The following is an 18,969-nucleotide window of genomic DNA, read 5'->3' as shown; positions in this document are numbered from 1 at the left end:
AAAATTTAGTTTACACATTTATTCTTACTGACAATACCGAGATAATAAAAGGTGGCCACAAATACTACCCAAACTAAAAATCTTGTCAATGTATCACCAACACTTTTTTTTTTGGACTAGGATTCTCTTGTCTCCCCTTCTCTTTTCATCCCCTTCTCTCACATTCTTTTATTTTGTATTTCTCTTGCTATAAAAAAAAATTAATATAAGATGTTAACGTGGTTCAACTGTAACCATTTAACTTGAAGAAGGTAGAAGTTAAGTTTCCACAAGTTTTAGTCAGCAAAATTCTTATTGTAGTCATATATGTGGCTTTGAGATAAAAATTCAAGAGAAATTTGAAATGGTATCGTGTAAATGGTAGATGATACATTCGAACTAAAATTTTAATTTAAACTAATGGAGTGGTGCATTCTCACCTAAATAGTGAGTAGGAAGTCATCTTCCATATAAAATCGAAAAAGTGAATTTTCTCTTAAAGTTCATCATCAATTCTTAAAATTAGGAATCGATCAACAAGTAGTGATATAAAGAGTTTAAATGAGATGTCTTTTCTTAAGGGATGTGAACAGTTCTATTTAAATAGAAGAATCTAACAAAGTTTCACATGTTCAATTTTTCACTTCTAAATCCGTTCACATCTTCTGTCATTTAGTACTATAGTTTAGTGATGCTCTTCTTTACTTAGAAATGAAAAGTTTTAGACTCTTAAGTTCAAATCTCGATAATGACAAATTTGTAACTAATTTATTATTTTCCCTCTTAATGTAAATACATCGTTGTATCAAAAATCCATCTACATCCCCTCATATTCTATTTCTACTCATCATTCATCAACGGAAACTTGATAATTACTTGGCATATCGTTTGTCGTCATCGTACCTAACGAATGAGACATCTTGTGAGAATTCAAAGGCTTGTATCTTAGAGTTCTAAACGACCATAATAACTTGCATGCATGAAGGTACTACGACTTTAAAGTGTACATATTTGTCATGAATAGCCCTATGTATCTCTTACCTCTCTATACTACGTTAGTACGTTACCATCGAAAATTATGTGTGTGTCAAATTATAATCTGGGGTAACGATGTAACAATAATACTCATTGTTCGTAACATTAGAATTCAACAGCAAAGTAAGGACACTAACAAGGCAATCAATAGGAATTACAAGCCACTCTACTTATCAATAGGGATCACCAGCATTGGGTTAAGGGCAGTGCTATATTGCTATTCGTACGCCTCTACCTCCCACACACAATTGTTAATTTTGTTCACAGATTTTCTGCAATGAACTCAACGGCCAAAAATTGAAAGCGGTGGATAAAAAATGAAAATAGGTATGTGAATTGCCCCAACCTTTCTAATGAACAGAATATCACTGCGGTGGTGCTCAAGTCCAATTGTTTAAAAGTACCCATAAATGTTTTTAAAAATACGCCAAAGAAACTACATGCAGGTCATCTCATCGTACGTCAGAAAATTGAAACCAGAGCGACACAAATGGGGTTGCAGATCATAGAAGATAATAATTAAGGAAGCAAGTGCAAGTGACACTACCATTTCTTTTCCAAGAGAGTCTGAGCCAAATATCCAGCACACGCAGAGAGAAGATGACAAACATCCCTCCATCCGCTTTATTAACAAAACTCACATAAGTCCCAAACCGCATCAAATATCCACTAGCTATAACCATCACTCAGCCACCATAAAAACACACTCCTAAACTCACTCCTAAACCGCTATTATTTTCGGCTTGATTCTGGGTTTTCCCTTGTTTATTAACATCTAACGCGAACATTAAGCCTCGGCGATCTCAGCAGATTCTGCAGCAGCTAGGATCAGCTCAGGCTGGATGCCACCAACGTACGATCCATCCAAAGCGTTGGGGAGTCCCAGTGCCTTCAATGCCAAGTGAGCTGCCTTTTGCCCTGAGATCATCATGGCTCCGAATGTAGGCCCCTGCATCCCCAATAATGTAGCAAATTATGATATTAGGTCCACATTGATATATAAGTAATCGATGAATTCCAAACACAAATGGTACATTATACAAAGTGGGAATCTTATTAGGACCACATAAAAATCAAGCAATATATGGCACTATTCCAAACATTAAAGAACAAGAAAAGAATGGAAAAGCTTTTGAACCCATGTTCTTTTCAAATCACTATGTATGGATTGAGGCTAAAGTAATTGTCGTCCTCCAACGGTGTTTTTGTCTCGTAATTAAATGTAGAGGGAGAGGTACAGGACACAGTAGTAAAGTTTTCCCGGTAGAGGCCATTATATATGTCATTATCGACTACGAAAGGCTAGCGAATGAAATTACTTTGGGACCCTTCTACGGTGGAGGATGCAAATCTAGGTTGGGTCTACTTCAACTTTCATGATTAAAATGACATATGTTTCAAATTTACTAAGATTATAGGGGATCAATATTGTACCACCTCGAATATTCGCTCCTCCCGAAAGTTTCGGGCACTATTCCGGTATGGGATCTACTTCCATTGCGATGTGGTAGTGCAAACACTTGAGTGTTGGTGTCTATCTACACTACGCATTTACATATAAAATTTTTTATTGATAACCATGCACACTTAGAGCTTAAATCTAATTGAGAAGTTATGCTTGATAAGATCAACTTCCCAGTCCTTAATGTTTTATCTAAACCGTCTAGGGCCCCCCACCACGATCCCAGTCTGACGAATGGGATTGTAATGGCTTGGAGTGATTGGATAAGACAATAATGATGATTTAGTGCAATGAGTTAGATCATTCAAACAAGTGTTCATTTCAAATCAGAAAGCAGACAAACAAGTGTTCATCTCAAATTAGCCAAGCACAATAATATCTAGGAGTGTGATATCCCCACACCTTATTTTACTTCTCACACACACCCTCTACCAAATGATAGAAATTAGTAATAGACGTGTGAGAAGTAAAAAATGACACCTATACCAAAAAGTAAAACAGAAATTATAAACAAGAATAAATCAAATGAGATAGAAATGTACCATTCTTGGAGATCCATCAATCTCAGCAACTTCCATGCCGGTAACGATCATTCCAGGCACAATCTCCCTTGTGAGCTTCACAATAGCATCCTCAGCTGTGTTCATGTCCAATGCCTTCATCCCAGGAACGCTCTCAATCATTCCGACACTCCTCAACCTCTTCACCCCGGTGGCTCCCATGGGTCCATCATGGCCGCATGAGCTCACCACAACCTTGGCCTCCATGACGTTGGGGTCCATGCACGACTGTGTGTCGTGGTTCATTGAGACCAAAGCCCAGTTGGTAACCACCCCACCAACTCTGCCACCCTTGATGATCAAGTCCTCGGCGGCCACAGCGTTGAAGAGCTTCACGTTGGGCCTGGCAAGGAGCTTGCTCATGATGGTGGATGTGAATAGAGCGGCGTGCTTGATGACGACGTAGTTGTCTTGCTCATCGTAGTCAATGCCGAGCTCGTTTAGGAAGAGATGGGCGGGTTTGCGCACAACCTATGTCAAACATATAAAATAAACTTTAGTATTAGAAAATACAAGACGCTGCATGCGAGACACGCGTCGACCCAAACAAGACGTACGCTGCATGCGATACACGTGTCGATCAGTCAAAATCTTCGATTATTTTACGAACACACATAAATTTCAAATTAAACAGAAATTCCCCAGAAAGGGCAAAAATTTAAGCACCACCTAAAATTGGTAATTACACAATAACAAATCATTAATTAAGGTAATTTCAAAATAATTAATAATTTACCAACAAAAAAATCAATCGTAAATGACATTAATTACCATGGCAGAGAAGAGCTGGCCACCGAGCCATGCACCGCCACCGGGGCTGACGGACTGCTCGATGATGGCGACCTGAACGTCGGGGTTCTTGCTGAGCTCATAGGCGCAGGAGAGCCCGGCGGAGCCAGCACCGACTACGACGACGTCGGTGTCAGCGTAGGTAATCATGTCAGTCATGTAGCGCCTGGTCATCTCCCGGGAGACGATGGATTCCTTGATGGGGTCGAACTTGAAGGCGCTCAAGTCGTACGAGGGGTTCAAGCCGTTGGAGGACATGGAGACGGAGAGGCCTCCGTTGCTGGCAGGGGCCGCCTTGGCCGGCTGAAGGCGGACTATGGGAGCGCCATGGAAGGAGGAATCGAGGAGGGAGGGCTTCTGGAGCTTGGTGGTGAGAGAGGATGAGGTGAGGGTGGAAGCCATGGATGCCATCGATTGATGGGAGAAGAGAGAGTAGATGATAAGATGGGGTGAATTGGGGGTTTAGGGTTTGCAAGTCACAAGATGCGAGTGAGGAGAGTGGTTATTTAAGGAGGAGGAGGAGGTGAAATATCTGTGAAATTGAAGAAGGACACGTGGAAAGAGGATTGGATATGAAGGGTCTAGAATCTCTTGGAGGTACACAAGTGGCAAACATGAACCAGGCCATGGTGTGTGTTTGTGCGTGAGCAGAGATCGCAGACATCAGAAATGAAAAATACTGGCTCAAGGCTTTTGTTTGGAAATGTTTTAAAAAATTAAAAAAATTAAAAGTACTTTAAAAACAATGTATTCAAACTGTTTTTTTTTTTTTCCAAAATAAACAACAGTATCTACATTAAGGGTAGGGAGTGAACTAAGTCTTACAATGAGTTTGTCATAATAATGTGGTTTAACTTTGTCTTGAGAATCGAATTTAAGATCTCTTATTTACAAATAAAGAGGAATTTAAAAGAACACTTAAAATGTATTTCGAGAAGTATAATTAAAATTAAAAATAATTTGAAAAAACTAACAGTGCTTTTAGATTTGAAAACACTTGAAATATAGTCATCCTTGCTTCTTATAAATTAAGGATTAACTCTCAATAGAATTACTTGTGAACAGAATTGCTTTCTTTAAAAATTGAAAACTTTCCACTTCTTTTTATTATAGCCAAGTTACCATTTAATATATGTGTGTAATTTTTTTTTTAAGTTTAATATTTATTTTTATACGTCAAATTGTAATTCTCACCTAAACAAAATAAAAATTCTTACGCAATAATCGTACTTCGTAGTTACTACTTGTGAGATCTCGTAGTCACTACTTGTGAGATTTTTATCATGCGGGATGTGTTTGATACTTTATAAAAGCACTTGTCCTTATCATTGAGAGGTAGTATCATTGCCTTTCTTGTTTGGATGCGAAGTAGTGAACTACTTCTCAATTGTCATGTTTTTTGTGACCAAGCCAACGGCAAATGGTCGACGTAGTTTAGGTGAAATTTCTAAACTAAATTAGAAAAAAAATAAACCACACACCAATAAACTTGCAGTCTAATATCCTAATTTCCACCCATGTCTAGTGCTTCGAAATCTCCCTTAAATTCTTTTAATAGTTTTGAATCCTCACCTCCTCTTAATAATAATAATTTATTAAAAAAAAACAAACAAAATAAGAAAGATAATATTCATTCATTTGCATTGGTTTTTTTCCTAAATAGGCGAAACTTGTGTGACACGTGTCATAATCTAAATCATTATACTCCAATATTTGTTACCAATCTTTGGAACAATCCAAACATGAAAAAGGAGAGGAAAAGAACTAGGATATTTGTAAGATTCCACATCGCTCAGGGGAGTAATCCTTATATGTATGTTCTCATCTCTACCTAGCACGAGATCTTTTGGGAGCTCACTGGCTTCGGGTTTCATGGGAACTCCGAAGTTAAGTGAGTAGGGCGCGAGAGCACTTCCATGATGGGTGACCCACTGGGAAGTTCTCGTGTGAGTTCCCAGAAACAAATCCTTATATGTATATTCTCATCCCTACCTAGCACGAGGCATTTTGGGAGCTCACTAGCAGGTTCCATGAGAACTCCGAAGTTAAGTGAGTAGCGCGTGAGAACGTTCCATGAGAACTTTGAAATTAAGCGAGTAGCGCGCAAGAGCACTTCAATGATGGGTGAGTTCCCAGAAACAAAATGGTGAGGGCGTAGTCAGGGCCCAAAGCGGACAATATCGTGCTACGGTGGTGGAGCGGGTCCGGGATGTGTGATAGGAGCATATTTATGCTACTTAGTTATGTTGTTTCCTTGCATTTAGTTAGCTAATTACTACGTATTATAGTGTTTTAAGCTATTTTCATTTGTTTGTAGATCCTAATGACAAAGTTGGCAAGAAAAGGCATTTTTCAATAGTTAACGCCGATGGTTGGGGCCCTTTCTCTACTTTTACTACTTCTGGTCCTAAGTGGTTTGTTTCATTTATTGATGATAGCACAAGAGTTTGTTGGATTTATCTAATGAAGCACAAAAGTGATGTGGGGTCTATCATTCCTAGGTTTTACAAACTGGTTTACTGATAGGAGCATATTTAGGCGACTTACTTAACTTGTTTTCGTGCATCTATGTTGTTAATTCATAGTTGTTTTAGTAGTTTAAGCTATTTTCGTTTGTTTTTAGGTCCTCATGGCAAAGGGAGCAAGAAAGTGCATTTTGAGGCTATTGGAGCATTTTTGGGCATGGATTGGATAGCTTAATCATGGAGCAAAGAGGATGGACAAAATTGAAGCCTTGTATGCTCTTTGGGACATAAAACAAAGGGCCTAGCCCAATCAAACAATCCTTTGAGCCATGCAAAACCTCTAGCCCAATCAAACAATCCATCAAAGCCATGCAAAACCACCATTCACACACACTTCACACAAACAACAAATCATTGTCATGCCTTCCTCCACCATTCCAACCACATTCTTCCACTTCCCACTTCATCATTGCACCACATTCTCCCTCTTTAATCCACATGCATTCATCATCATTCACCCTAGTTTTAATTCACATGCAAAGAACCATCCATTCCATCAAAAACACCCTTTGTCGTGGCTCCTCTCCCATTTCCAGCTTTTCCCTTTTCATTTCCCTTTCATTTCAGCCACATGTATCCTTCAATTCAGCCACACTTCCACATGCATTCATCATCATTCACCATAATCCTTCCCTCACATGTTTTCCCAACAAATAAATCAGCCAACACATGCACCCATCACCCAAAACAACACCTTGCCGTGGCTTTGCATTCCCCTTTTGCAATTCCAGCTTTCCACCAACCAACCTAGCTATTTTTCACATGCATTCCCTTAATCATTGCAGCCACATTCTCTCACATTCTCACCCATTCTCTCCCTATAAAACCATGCAATCCCATCACACAATTCATTCATTCCACACCTCCATTCATACACAACACAACACAAAACACATCCTGAAAACCCATAGCCGTGCATCCCCACTCCATTTCTAGCATTCTTCTCTTCTATTTCCACCACTCCCCAACCCTCCAAAACACTACCCAACCATTCCCATTCATACACAATACACACCAATAATATCCTTAGACCTTGTACTACAACAAAGAGGAGGAGAAAGGCCTAAACGTTCATACAATTCAAGTTTGAGTTGTTGGAATTTTTAAGTGTTTTCTTTTCCTTGATTCCAATGATTAAATTTACTTATCTTTGTTTTGTACGTGTGAGGAACTAAACCCCCCCCCTTGGCTAGGGGGGGATTCGAAATACATGTTTATGCTTGCAATATGATTTGATTACTTCCAATTGCGTTTCATAAGTTGTGGATTCAATTTGTTTAACTATTTGATTGATAACCTATTTATGTATGTTTATTGAGAGTGCACGCTTAATTTTCATGCATGAATATGACGCTAGAATATAAGTAATTTCACATAATAGTTATGAACTTATATTCACAAGTAGCGGAGGTTGCTTATAAACAATCGCGTTAAGTAAATTCTTGGCATAAGTTTCATGCAATTCATAGTAACGAATGCCCCGTCAACACTTATGATTTTCAAAGAACTTAATGATTCTTGCTTGTATCTCTATTATGCAATTCATGTAGGGAACTTGTGGGGAATGCTTTGGGTTGTCGTATGCAATCATCCAATTCATTAACTTAAGGAAAACTTGACGGTTAATTTAAACGGACCAAATTAACCCGGGGTGTTGAGAATTCATGGTTTATTGAAAAGCAATTAGAAATCATTTTGTGTGCAAGTATAACATGTGTGGAGATGAACCCCTTAGCTAGCTTCCCATCCATTCAATTCCATCAAATTCGTATTTACAATTTGTTTTCTTTACAATCTATCCATTTTAGTTTAATTTCGTCAAAACCTCAATCCCCCCCCCCCCATATTTTGTTTAGTCTTAGTCTTAATCTATCTTATTTTGAGTTTTGCATTCTTTGAGTCTAGTATAGTGTTTTAAACTTGTTTTTATGTTTTTGAGTCAAATCCAAGTGATTAACAATCCCTCCTAATCCCCGGTCCAGAACGATCCCTACTTACATACTTACTACAATTGATAAAAAGAGGGTTAATTTGTGTGCGTATAATTCTCGCATCTAACGCCGATGGTTGGGGCCCTTTCTCTACTTTTACTACTTCTGGTCCTAAGTGGTTTGTTTCATTTATTGATGATAGCACAAGAGTTTGTTGGATTTATCTAATGAAGCACAAAAGTGATGTGGGCTCTATCATTCCTAGGTTTTACAAACTGGTTTACACTTGGTTTAATGCTTAGATTCAGGTTTTTCGGTCAGATAATGGAAATGAATATCTCAATAAGCCTCTTATAGATTTCTTCTTAGAGCATGAGGTTGTCCACCAAACGACTTGTGCCTATACCCCTCAACAAAATGGTATAGCGGAGCGTAAGAATCGTCATCTATTTGAGGTGGCTAGATCCCTTTGTTTCACTACAAATGTTCCAAAAAGATTTTGGGGTGATGTTGTAATGCCAGTGCCTTTCTTATTAAATCAAATGCCCTCTCATGTCTTAGAGTATCAAACACATCTTCAAGTGTTGTCTACCTTTCACTCTATCTCTGGCGTACTTAATATAACTCCTGGGGTCTTTGGTTGTATATGTTACGCTCACATAAACTCACTACATCGAGATAATCTGGATCCAAGGGAACTGAAATGTGTCTTTTTGGTATATTCTTCCACTCAAAAAGGGTACAAGTGTTTCCATCCTCCCTCTGGGAAATTTTACATTTCCATCGATGTTGAGTTTCATGAACAAGACAACTATTTTCAAGGAGAGCATCAAATTCTCCCATTTGGGGGAGGAATCCAGGTTGTGGAGGTGAGAATTTGGTAGAATTAGAGAAGACATTGAGCCTACTCAATCCTTTCCTGTTATTAAGGCTCTGGTTGTCTACAAAACTTATCAGAAAAGGTGGAAGTAGCCTACAACAGTACCAGTTGAGTCTAGAGAAAATCTCTCTCTCGAAGTCACTCTTTAAATCCAGTCAGCTTCTCATGAGAATGCACCTGCAACAATACAATCCCCCAATTCTTATCCGTTATCACCGTCTTTCCAAGTCTCATCTAGCCTTTACATTTCAATTATCTTCCGTTTCCCTTCCTAAGTCATTCAGGAAGCCATTGAAGAACCAAAGTGGAAATCTGCCATGGTAGAGGAAATGAAAGCTTTACAAAAGAATGCTACTTGGGACATGGTGAACCGTCCTAGGAAGAAGAGGACTGTTTGATGTAGGTAGGTGTTTACAGTCAAGCACAAACCCGACGGATCTATCGAGAGGTACAAGGCCCGACTTGTAAACATATGGAGTTGATTACTTGGAAACATTTGCTCCAGTATCTAAGATAAACAATATTCGAGTCACCTTATCTTTTGCCTTAAAATTGGATTGGCCGCTACGCCAATTTGATGTAAAAAATGCGTTCTTGCATGGAAACTTACTAGAAGAGGTCTACATGGATCCTCCTCCAAGAATTACACCAAAAAAAGGAAAAATGTGCAAGTTAAAAAAGGCACATTATGACCTGAAACAATATGAATTAAGCGTGATGATCTAAGATTTAGACGTTCGTTGAAAAGGTATGGATTTAAGCAGTCTCAAGCTGACCATACTTTGTTTATTAAGCATGATGGTCACAAGGTTACAATGTTAATTGTGTATGTGGATGATATGGTGGTTACATGTAGTGATGTGCATAAGATTGAAAAGCTCCAAATTTACCTAGCCAAGGAATTCGAGATGAAGGATTTGGGAGCTCTAAAGTATTTCCTAGAAATAGAAGTATCAGAGTCTAAGAAGGGAATATTTCTTTCCCAACGCAAGTACATCTTGGACCTCTTGGCTGAAATTGGAAAGTCAGCACGTGAACCAATTGACACATCAATAGAAGTGAATCATGGCTTGACGATCTATCCAAATCAGGTACCAACCAATAAAGACAGATACCAACGGTTGGTTGGGAAGTTAATCTATTTGGCTCACACTAGACTTGACTTATCATATGCAGTTAGTGTAGTAAGTCAGTTTATGCATAACCCAAGTACTCAACATATGGAAGCAGTGGATCAAATCCTCCAGTATTTGAAGTCATATCCTGGTAAAGGTATCTTGTTCTCTAAGAATGGGCACTTGGATGTAGAAGGTTACACCGACTATGATTATGCAAGGTCTAAGCTTGGTAGGTAGTCTACATCAGGTTATGTGTCATTTGTGGGAGGGAATAACCTGGAGAAGCAAGAAGCAAAAGGTTGTACCCTTGTCTAGTGCAGAAGCTGAATACAGTGCTCTGCATCATGCTATTACAAAGTTGATTTGGTTAAATATCTTATTGCAAGAGCTTGGATTTGGTCCTAAGAAGCCAATGGTGTCGTATTGTGATAATTCAGCAGCGATTGTAATTGCTAATGATCCAGTTCGACATGACAAAACTAAACACATTGAAGTTGATAGACATTTTATCAAAGATAATCTTGTGAATGATACCATCAAGGTTCCATACATCAAGATTGCAGAACAGCTAGCCTATATGTTGACTCATGCTGTTTCAAGCAAAGATTTCTACTCATTACTATTCAAGTTGGGCATATGTGATATTTATGCACCAGCTTGAGGGGTAATGCTGGCTGACATTACTTGAAGCAGAAATCTTATGTAATTAATAGAGGTGATTCTAAGGAGTAAATGTAGATTGTATGCAGTAGATTCATAGTAGTCACCCAACTTGTCACATCGGCATTGGGTTAATCTTCAGGTTTTCAGATACAGTGGTGATTAGGGGTGGGCGGGGAAGTGCGTGCTCATGGTTCAGAGAGGCGACAAGGGGTGGCTGGGAAAGTGCGTGCTAATGGTTCAGGGGTGGCTCAACGGGACCGGGAAATCTGGAGAGGGGCGAGGGGGTTAGCAGAGGAGGTTACCAGGATGGTGTTTGGGTGGGTTTGGCAGTGAGTCATATGGGGGAGGGTGGTGATGCACTCCGAAATCACGAAGGCGCAGAAACATTACGATTGCATCACCACCAAAAAATTTCATATTTATTTGTTATATCCTTCACAGAGAATAATTTACATGTGAAATCTAGGTAAAAACATAATATCTTTATAGATATTGAAATTAAGACAGCCACAAATCGTCATACACTCCACAAGTATCCCACATCACAGAGTTTTTTGAAACTTAGAAGACACCGGAACCACGATTCGCATAGCAGACTAGCTTATAGTTGATATAATATTCAGATAACAAAGTTCTCAACTGAGGGTTTAGAGAGACTCATTCTGCAGAGAACGAAGTTGCTGCAACGGCTCAGAAACCGTGAATTTTGATATTGTCTTTCTTCACAATCCCAGCCTGTAGAAAACAAAAATGTGAATCAGGTCCAGACTCCTCCAAATTGTGCATTATAAGACCCCCTCTAATAGAATAACAAGGCAGCAACTTTGAAATTTTTAAAATACGACATATAGAACATTTAACATCATCAAACCATTATGTGGTGGAGCACATAAATACCTGGACTAGAAATGAAGACACATTCTTTCGCTGATCACCTTGAAGTTGAATGACCTGCGGACCAACAGCAAGACGACATTTAGGGGGCGTGTATTGGAAACCAAATTATAGATTTTACCGTTAAGCACACACCTGCCCTAGTTCTGGGTCCTGGACAACAGTACCATTGCAGCAAAACTCCTTCTTAAGGTCTTTGAGTATCTTGTTGTAACTGAACTCTTTCTTCAGTCCCTGCACAGTAGTCAGGCTTTTCCTGCCATTGCGTTGCTGTACACGGATGTGCACATACTCTTTTGTCCCAGCACCAGAGTCCTCAGCAGTTGCCTCAGCAAAGGGATCTGAACCCAAGAAAGAGAAATTCCATTAGATAAATGGAGGGACGTATAAGAAAGGATGAGAGACAAACAAGGCAACAATAAATGCTCATATCTCATGAAAAATATAAAGCTCTAATCTAGTATCCAAATAGTGAAAACGTCATCTACGTGAGATTTTTTTCATGGCCACTACCAAATTTTCTACACGCTCGTTTCGCACTCTGAAGGTTCATTGAATCAGAATTTTTTAGTTTCCAACTATGAATGTGCACAGAAATCATCAACAATCAAGAGAACTGTGAGAGAAAAATAAAGGGGGTAGCCTTCTACGAGAGTATAACTACATAAAAATGGATTGATTTATATCATTGTTCACTCACATATCAAGCAGTGAAATTGTTTAGCTTTTGGGCGTAATTCAGATTCATAAAAGGGTATGCTCTCTCACTTGATGTATAAATATAAGGCAAGTGTCATCCAATTAGAGTCACATGATCACATCTATATACCTTGAAGTAAATGTCCAATAAATTAAAATGGAGTAGCCTACCATCACTTTTCATAAGTTCTAGGAAAAGCGATGTATCCAAGTGAATGTGGGATTTGATGCCCTCATCTCTGCTGTGCTTAAGACATATAAAAATGAAAATGACAGATTAACAAAGAAGAGGCTAAGAAGCAACAGTAAACAATAACTTCAATGCCTACAGTCCAAATCCCCACACTCACAACCTTATATTTTCACCAGTACATATGCATATTGCTCCAGGTCGTTAAATCAGATCTTAAAGATCATGCTCCTAACACCTGAACTAACGACTTCAGATTCATATGAATTATAGCCAAGCCAACCCAAACCCAAACATTTAGGTTGTCAATAACGCCCAGTTAAGCAGTTTAGCTTGGTTTCTTGAGTAGATCAGGTTGGTCAGGTCGCTGAAGAAACAACTACACACCAATTCTCAAACAGCACAACTACTAAATTACAACAGTACTGTATCGATGACTGAAAATGATCTCTCGAGCACCTACACAGGTTTTCAATTAAAAAATTTATCCAATTGAATTCAATTAAAAAAAATGATCTATCAGGCATCTAGGTACACAGGCATGCATTCAAGCGCACAAACACACTCAAATGAGTTATGAATTAACAGAAAACATACCAAAGGCAGTGGGAAGCTGTACATCGATGTCAGACATGAAACTTAGCTGATTCAACTAAGCGGGCCTGCTAAACAGAATGCTCAGACCTGGATCATATTTAAAAAAACTGATAAATCATCATGACCTCAATCAAATATAATCAAGATAAGAACAACATAACAGGCACAGATAACATAATCGAAAAGAAGCTTCGCACTCATCCACAATCATCCACTGTGCAATCATAAGGGGGTAAACAAAATCTATATCAAATCAATTGCAATCTCGCCCTAGGAAAAAATAAATATTGACGCCCAAAAACAAAACGAGGGTTCCAAAAAAGCACCAAACTTTTCGGCTTCATCTAATCAAATATGATAATAATATATTTTTCGAGTAATTTACTGGAAAAATAAAAGATCAGAACACCAAAAAGAACTTAATTTACATTTGTTTTTCCAGATCAGGGCGTGAAAATTTAAAGATTCATCTTATAAACAATAAAAATTAGTTCTACACTCTCAGAATATTATCAATTTAAAAACAAACCAAACAAAGATCTCGAATTTATACAAAACCCCTAAAATTCAGACCAGAAATTAAACCATCAAAACCCTAAAACAGAGATGAACAGAATCGAGGGGAATCGAAGGGCGAATTACCCGATCCGATAATTAGGGTTTTGGAATTGGCAAGTCGGATCGAGAAAAAACCCTAACCCCAAATATCAGATAAGCCTGAGCGAGCTCTCCCGACCTCTCTCTCGCGTTTACAAGATAAACTCTATTTGGGAAGACGGAAACTGGGGATTTCGGAGAGATATAAATTAATTAATTAATAAAATTAAATTTAAAATTATGTGAAAGGTAGGACAGTGGGCTTTGGTTGGGTTTCACGCGCAGAAGCTTTGATTAGATCGTATACGAGCTGATGTGGGCACCGCTTTTGGGGTTTGTTAGTTTGAGTGACAGCTGTCGGTTAATGGGAGCGAGTAGAGGTAAATAAGAACAGCTGCGTATTGCTTTTTGGGTTGGTAAGTCTCTACTGACCTTGTCTGCTCTGGAATTAAACGGCGACGTTTTATGTTGGTAATTGACGTCAGCTTGAAAGGCAATTCTAAATAAAAATCACGTTTCTTAAAATCTCACTCTTACTTTTCAAGTCTTACTATAGTATTAGTTAATAAGAGATTTTAAGTTTAAATTTTATAGGAAAAGTTCGAATCTCATACGACGAGCTCGAAATTTTTTTCCCTAATTAAATTTTACCAATATTGTATTTAAATTTGAAGAGTTGGATACTAAACTTTGTGTTTTAACTTGTTTCACTCACAACTCTCTTCCTATTTTTTCCTCCATTCATGCATATGTATAGCGTCTGAGATATCTGGTTTCATTTGTGTGAAACTTCTTGATGATGCACAATACTTTGTGCATCAAAGGCAAATTTTCATCACTAGATATACGCATTTGTTTGTAAAAAAACTCTTTGAGGAGGGGAATAAATAGGGAACCGAGATTGTAGAAGTTAAAGAAAAACGAGATCCTCATCGTGCATTTTCAACAAAGAAAAAATATATTGTCATTGACCCCTTCAAAAATAAATTTCAATTCACCGCAGAATGAGATACGAAAGTTTTCATGAGAAATAGAGTTTCATGTTTCATGTTACTTCTGATGAGGATTTATTTGCAATGTCTTATTGTCTTTCATAAACCCAAATAATTCATGAATTTATTGATCAACTACAATTGTTGCATGTCCATATATATATAATCTTCTTCCCTAATGCCATTCCCAATCGGAGAGCAATCCCAGCTCCTATAGAATGACCTACAATGCATGTATTAGAGCTTCCATACTTCTCTGCACTTGCCTTCAAAACCTCGAAAACCACTTAAACTTGGCGAAGCCCTTCAAGTTATCTCAAGGAACAAGACGAAGTTCATCGTAAAGCTCATCCTCTAATTCTCTAGAAGAAGAAGAAGAAGAAGAAGACGGCTTACATATGACTAATGTTCCTCTACGTGCTCAAATAGCCATTAGTGCTTCATCTGGTATGACATCAGCCGAAGATCGATTCCAATGCAGAACTGCGCCAAAAATAAAACCATTTTCATCTTTTAGGGTTTGGACGACCTTATGATTAAAGGACAGCCACCACTTTGGAGCAACCGCATTTTCTCCATCTTTGTTTCCTTGTCTATAGACTTCAAGCAAGTAAATTGCGGTTGTTAAATGCAGGCACTTGTGTTTTATATTAGTCTCCTTCCTTATTTAAAAAATAAATAAATAAATTAGTTACTCAACAATATGTGAGTGAGGCAATGTTTACATCACAAACTCGTAGGTCATGACTTTTAAAATAAATAGTATATTTTATTTTTACAAAATATTTTTTATTGCTTAGTTTTAAAGTAAAGTAGTTTTTGGTAAAAAAATGCAATACTGAATTGGGTCTTAATCTGCCCCCTTTCCCCATATTATTGTAATAGTTTCCAACCATTCCCTTCCCCTTAATAATAATAAATTTATTTATTAAAAAAAAAAAAAAAAGGAAGTAGTGTACAATAGAGACATACTAGAAAACCCTGCCGGCACCTAGATGCGAGATTAACAATTGCACCAAATACTGGGCTGAAAACAAGTAAAAACAGGTAACAACATTAAAATTATTTACAATCAAACGGATCGCAAATTTTAATAAAGAAAATCTTTAGTTATACAATCTATAGGGTAAAAGATGCAGAATTTTTGGTAATCTACATACAAAAAATATTACAGTCATCCATTGTGCTGCACCAAAGCACTTAGATACTAAAGATCTGGACTATTTACATGCAAAAAATATTATGCTCCCTAGGTTAGACAGAGTTATTTACATACCAAAAAATATTGTGCTGTCAAGATTAGAGAGAGCTATTTACATGGCAAAAATCTTAGGGTGATTGTTTGATACATATGTAAAATTTGATGCATGGAACAACTGAAGCTTTGGTCAAGTATTTTTCACCACTGGGAAAGCAACCTAGGCAAAGGAAAATGAAAACTAAACATTTAGATCAATGTGGCAAATTTATTTTTGAATAAATTTACACCGAAAAAAAAAATAAGGATAAATGATATTTACCTAGTCTTTTTTTTTAAAGCAAGAGGATCCGTCTTTGTACCAATCGGTGATGATTTTTTTCTCAACAAATTGATTGGAACTTCATCAAAGTCTTTTGGATTTTCTTCTGAATTTTCTTCCACGTCACTAATTTAAATACATAAGCAAAATTAACAAACATGAATGCATGATAGTTAAAAACCTTAACATTGTAAAAAAACTGTTTGGTAAGTTATAACCTTTGTTCACTGCTGCTAAAAAGAGACATTATGACTGATTTCTTTTTTCGTTTATGCGATTGGGCAGTTGTTTCAAGTGTGGAAGTAGAAGATGAAACCGTGTTGAAGACGCTGTAATTTCCGTTAGCAAGGCCTGCGGAGTTGTTGGTTCCATGGTTGTGTCTTCAGAAACATTGGAAATCAGAAGATCATTCGTATTCAAATTATTTTTCGTAGTTCCAAACCGCAAATGAAAATTTTTCTTTTGTCCTATCATCCTCAAGAATTCATTTGGGAGTTGCCGTTGATCCACCTGTTGAACCACAAAAAATATATAACATATCAAAAAATAAAGTTCATACAAGTTGGATCAAGTTACGAGACAAAACAAAAAAAAAAAGTAGTCTAGCCCAAAAGGTGAGAATGGGCTTTGCATATAAATCAACATCCATAAATAAAAAAATAAAAATAAATAAGATATTGTTGTTAAATCGATAGTGTGTGCAGTGGAACAAATAAAACAAGACACAAAATTTACGAGGTTCCTCTACAGTCAGTGTGACTGGAGTACGTCCTTGGAGCAGCAGTGGTGCTTCTATTATAATTTAGAATAATAAGAGTACAAAATAACTCTCTTTATTATCCCCTCTCCTCTTCCTCTCTTTTCTCTCTTTCTCTTCTTCTTTTCTCTCTCTTCCTCTTTTGTGAGCCTTGTGGCTTCTATCCTCATTCGTTTTATAAGCAAAGAGAACACTATCCATTTTACAAATTTTTCTTAAATGAATAGTAAAAATACTGTGCATAAATAGTAACAACTATTCATGTGGGCCATCTACATATTATTCATAACACTCTTCCTTGGATGGCCACAAGTCTTCGATTGACTCGTTAAAATCTTGATTTGTGGTGGATGCTCCCCCTAATGAGTATCTCCTCCTAATTTCAAATCATTTAGGCTGATCATTGATCATTCTGCTTCAGTTTCTTAGCAAGAAGAGTTGCCGAAAGAGGGGTTTTACTTGTTAACTTTCCACAGGCTTGTTCTTGAACTGGGTTGGAGGGCCTTCTGCTAGACTTCCTCCAAAGGTCTGAATTTACTACTTTTATCTGGAGCTGAATTTGATTCAAGGATGGTGGACACTTGATCTTTAATCGGACTTGTAATTTCTTTAAGGGTCGTCTAGGCTTGATCTTGAATGAAATTGGACCATGAGGAGCTTCATGTGACAAGTGATCTTAGGCTTTGTCGGGGATGAAGTGGCACGTGTTTTGTTGTGCTTGTCTCCACATGTTTCAATGTATCATTTTCACTTGCCTTATCTGTTCCCCTTGTGGAAATGGTATTTTCCGTATGCAGGTTTAGCATCTTATTTTGTAGTATTTGTCCTCTGATGCAAGAGTGGAATGCAAACCTTGCATTTGAATGGTCCTTCACTTCTTGGTGACTCATCCATGCGTGTCAGTTTCAGTGTAAAAAATCAACAACGGGCCAATTATTCTGCGATGTTGATGACTTGAGACCCAACTCCATTAACAGTTGAAGATGAGTACTCGAGAGCAATTCTAGGTAAGCAATCAAGAAAGGTTCCAGGCAGTCGGTTCATTACCGAAAGTTTGAGTGAAGGTTCTGACATATTGCTTTCTTTATCCTTGTCTTTGCAAGTAAGAACAAAGACAAAGGAAATGATAGGGAGATTGCATGATATGAGATATTCTTACTCTCGTCCCTGATGATATGAGGTAATCTTGCTCTGATGTGACTGGTTTGAAGAGGTATTCTCAGAGAGAAAGAAAATTGAGTATTTCGAGATGCTTTGTTGAAGATGCATTCTCGAAGATGAGGAAGAGTTAGGTATTCTTGCAAGTTTACCTTGTTATGGAGAACGAAGGTCGACATATATAGAGATTTTTCAATAGCATGTAGTGGTGATGTGCCTTTACTCTTATCAGCAACTATGGTGTAATTAGAACAGTAAGATTTACGTATTTTTAACTTTGTCAGAGATCTTTGACAAAGTTGCACGCGATATCCAAAAAAAAGTTGAGATTGTATCTGAAAAATGCCAACGAACTTTATTCAGGAAAATCTGGCTTTTGAAATTCGGAGAGCGGTGCCTCTTCGATCTTTGAACAAATGGCTTTGTTGTCTCTTCTTTTATATAGACATCAATTGTATTCAAAAGTATGCTCATAAAGTTGCTGCATGTAGAAATTTTCCCTTTCTTACACTTCTAAGATTTTATTTGACCTCATTTGTCCTTTATCATTTCTGCAAATGGCTTGCCCATTTAACATTTGCTTAGATTTGAGTCTTAGGAGTGATACAGACGAGCAGCGTCAG

The 18,969-nt window shown here is 37.7% G+C and overlaps 2 protein-coding genes across 2 annotated transcripts; both read right to left on the bottom strand.

The window, feature by feature from the left end:
• Positions 1 to 1,533: 1,533 nt before the first annotated feature.
• Positions 1,534 to 4,278, bottom strand: LOC103967326 (thiamine thiazole synthase, chloroplastic). The gene is made up of 3 exons (XM_009380595.3): positions 3,808 to 4,278; positions 3,019 to 3,507; positions 1,534 to 1,963 (listed from the first exon to the last, which is right to left on the bottom strand). Exons 1-3 carry the CDS (start codon positions 4,234 to 4,236, stop codon positions 1,802 to 1,804), a joined length of 1,080 nt encoding a protein of 359 aa, XP_009378870.1. The 5' UTR covers positions 4,237 to 4,278; the 3' UTR covers positions 1,534 to 1,801.
• A 7,127-nt stretch (positions 4,279 to 11,405) lies between these two features.
• Positions 11,406 to 14,122, bottom strand: LOC103967337 (protein translation factor SUI1 homolog 2). Its single transcript, XM_009380602.3, has 5 exons — positions 13,965 to 14,122; positions 13,323 to 13,409; positions 11,972 to 12,177; positions 11,840 to 11,893; positions 11,406 to 11,677 (listed from the first exon to the last, which is right to left on the bottom strand). Exons 2-5 carry the CDS (start codon positions 13,357 to 13,359, stop codon positions 11,633 to 11,635), a joined length of 342 nt encoding a protein of 113 aa, XP_009378877.1. The 5' UTR covers positions 13,360 to 13,409; positions 13,965 to 14,122; the 3' UTR covers positions 11,406 to 11,632.
• Positions 14,123 to 18,969: the final 4,847 nt, after the last annotated feature.

Source organism: the organism of the source record quoted next, unplaced genomic scaffold, assembly GCF_019419815.1.
Source record: "Pyrus x bretschneideri cultivar Hongxiangsu unplaced genomic scaffold, Pyrus_bretschneideri_v1 Contig38, whole genome shotgun sequence".
Taxonomy (NCBI): domain Eukaryota; kingdom Viridiplantae; phylum Streptophyta; class Magnoliopsida; order Rosales; family Rosaceae; genus Pyrus; species Pyrus x bretschneideri.
The sequence above is the reverse complement of the archived record's forward strand: the minus strand, read 5'-3'. Positions and strand labels throughout refer to the sequence as shown.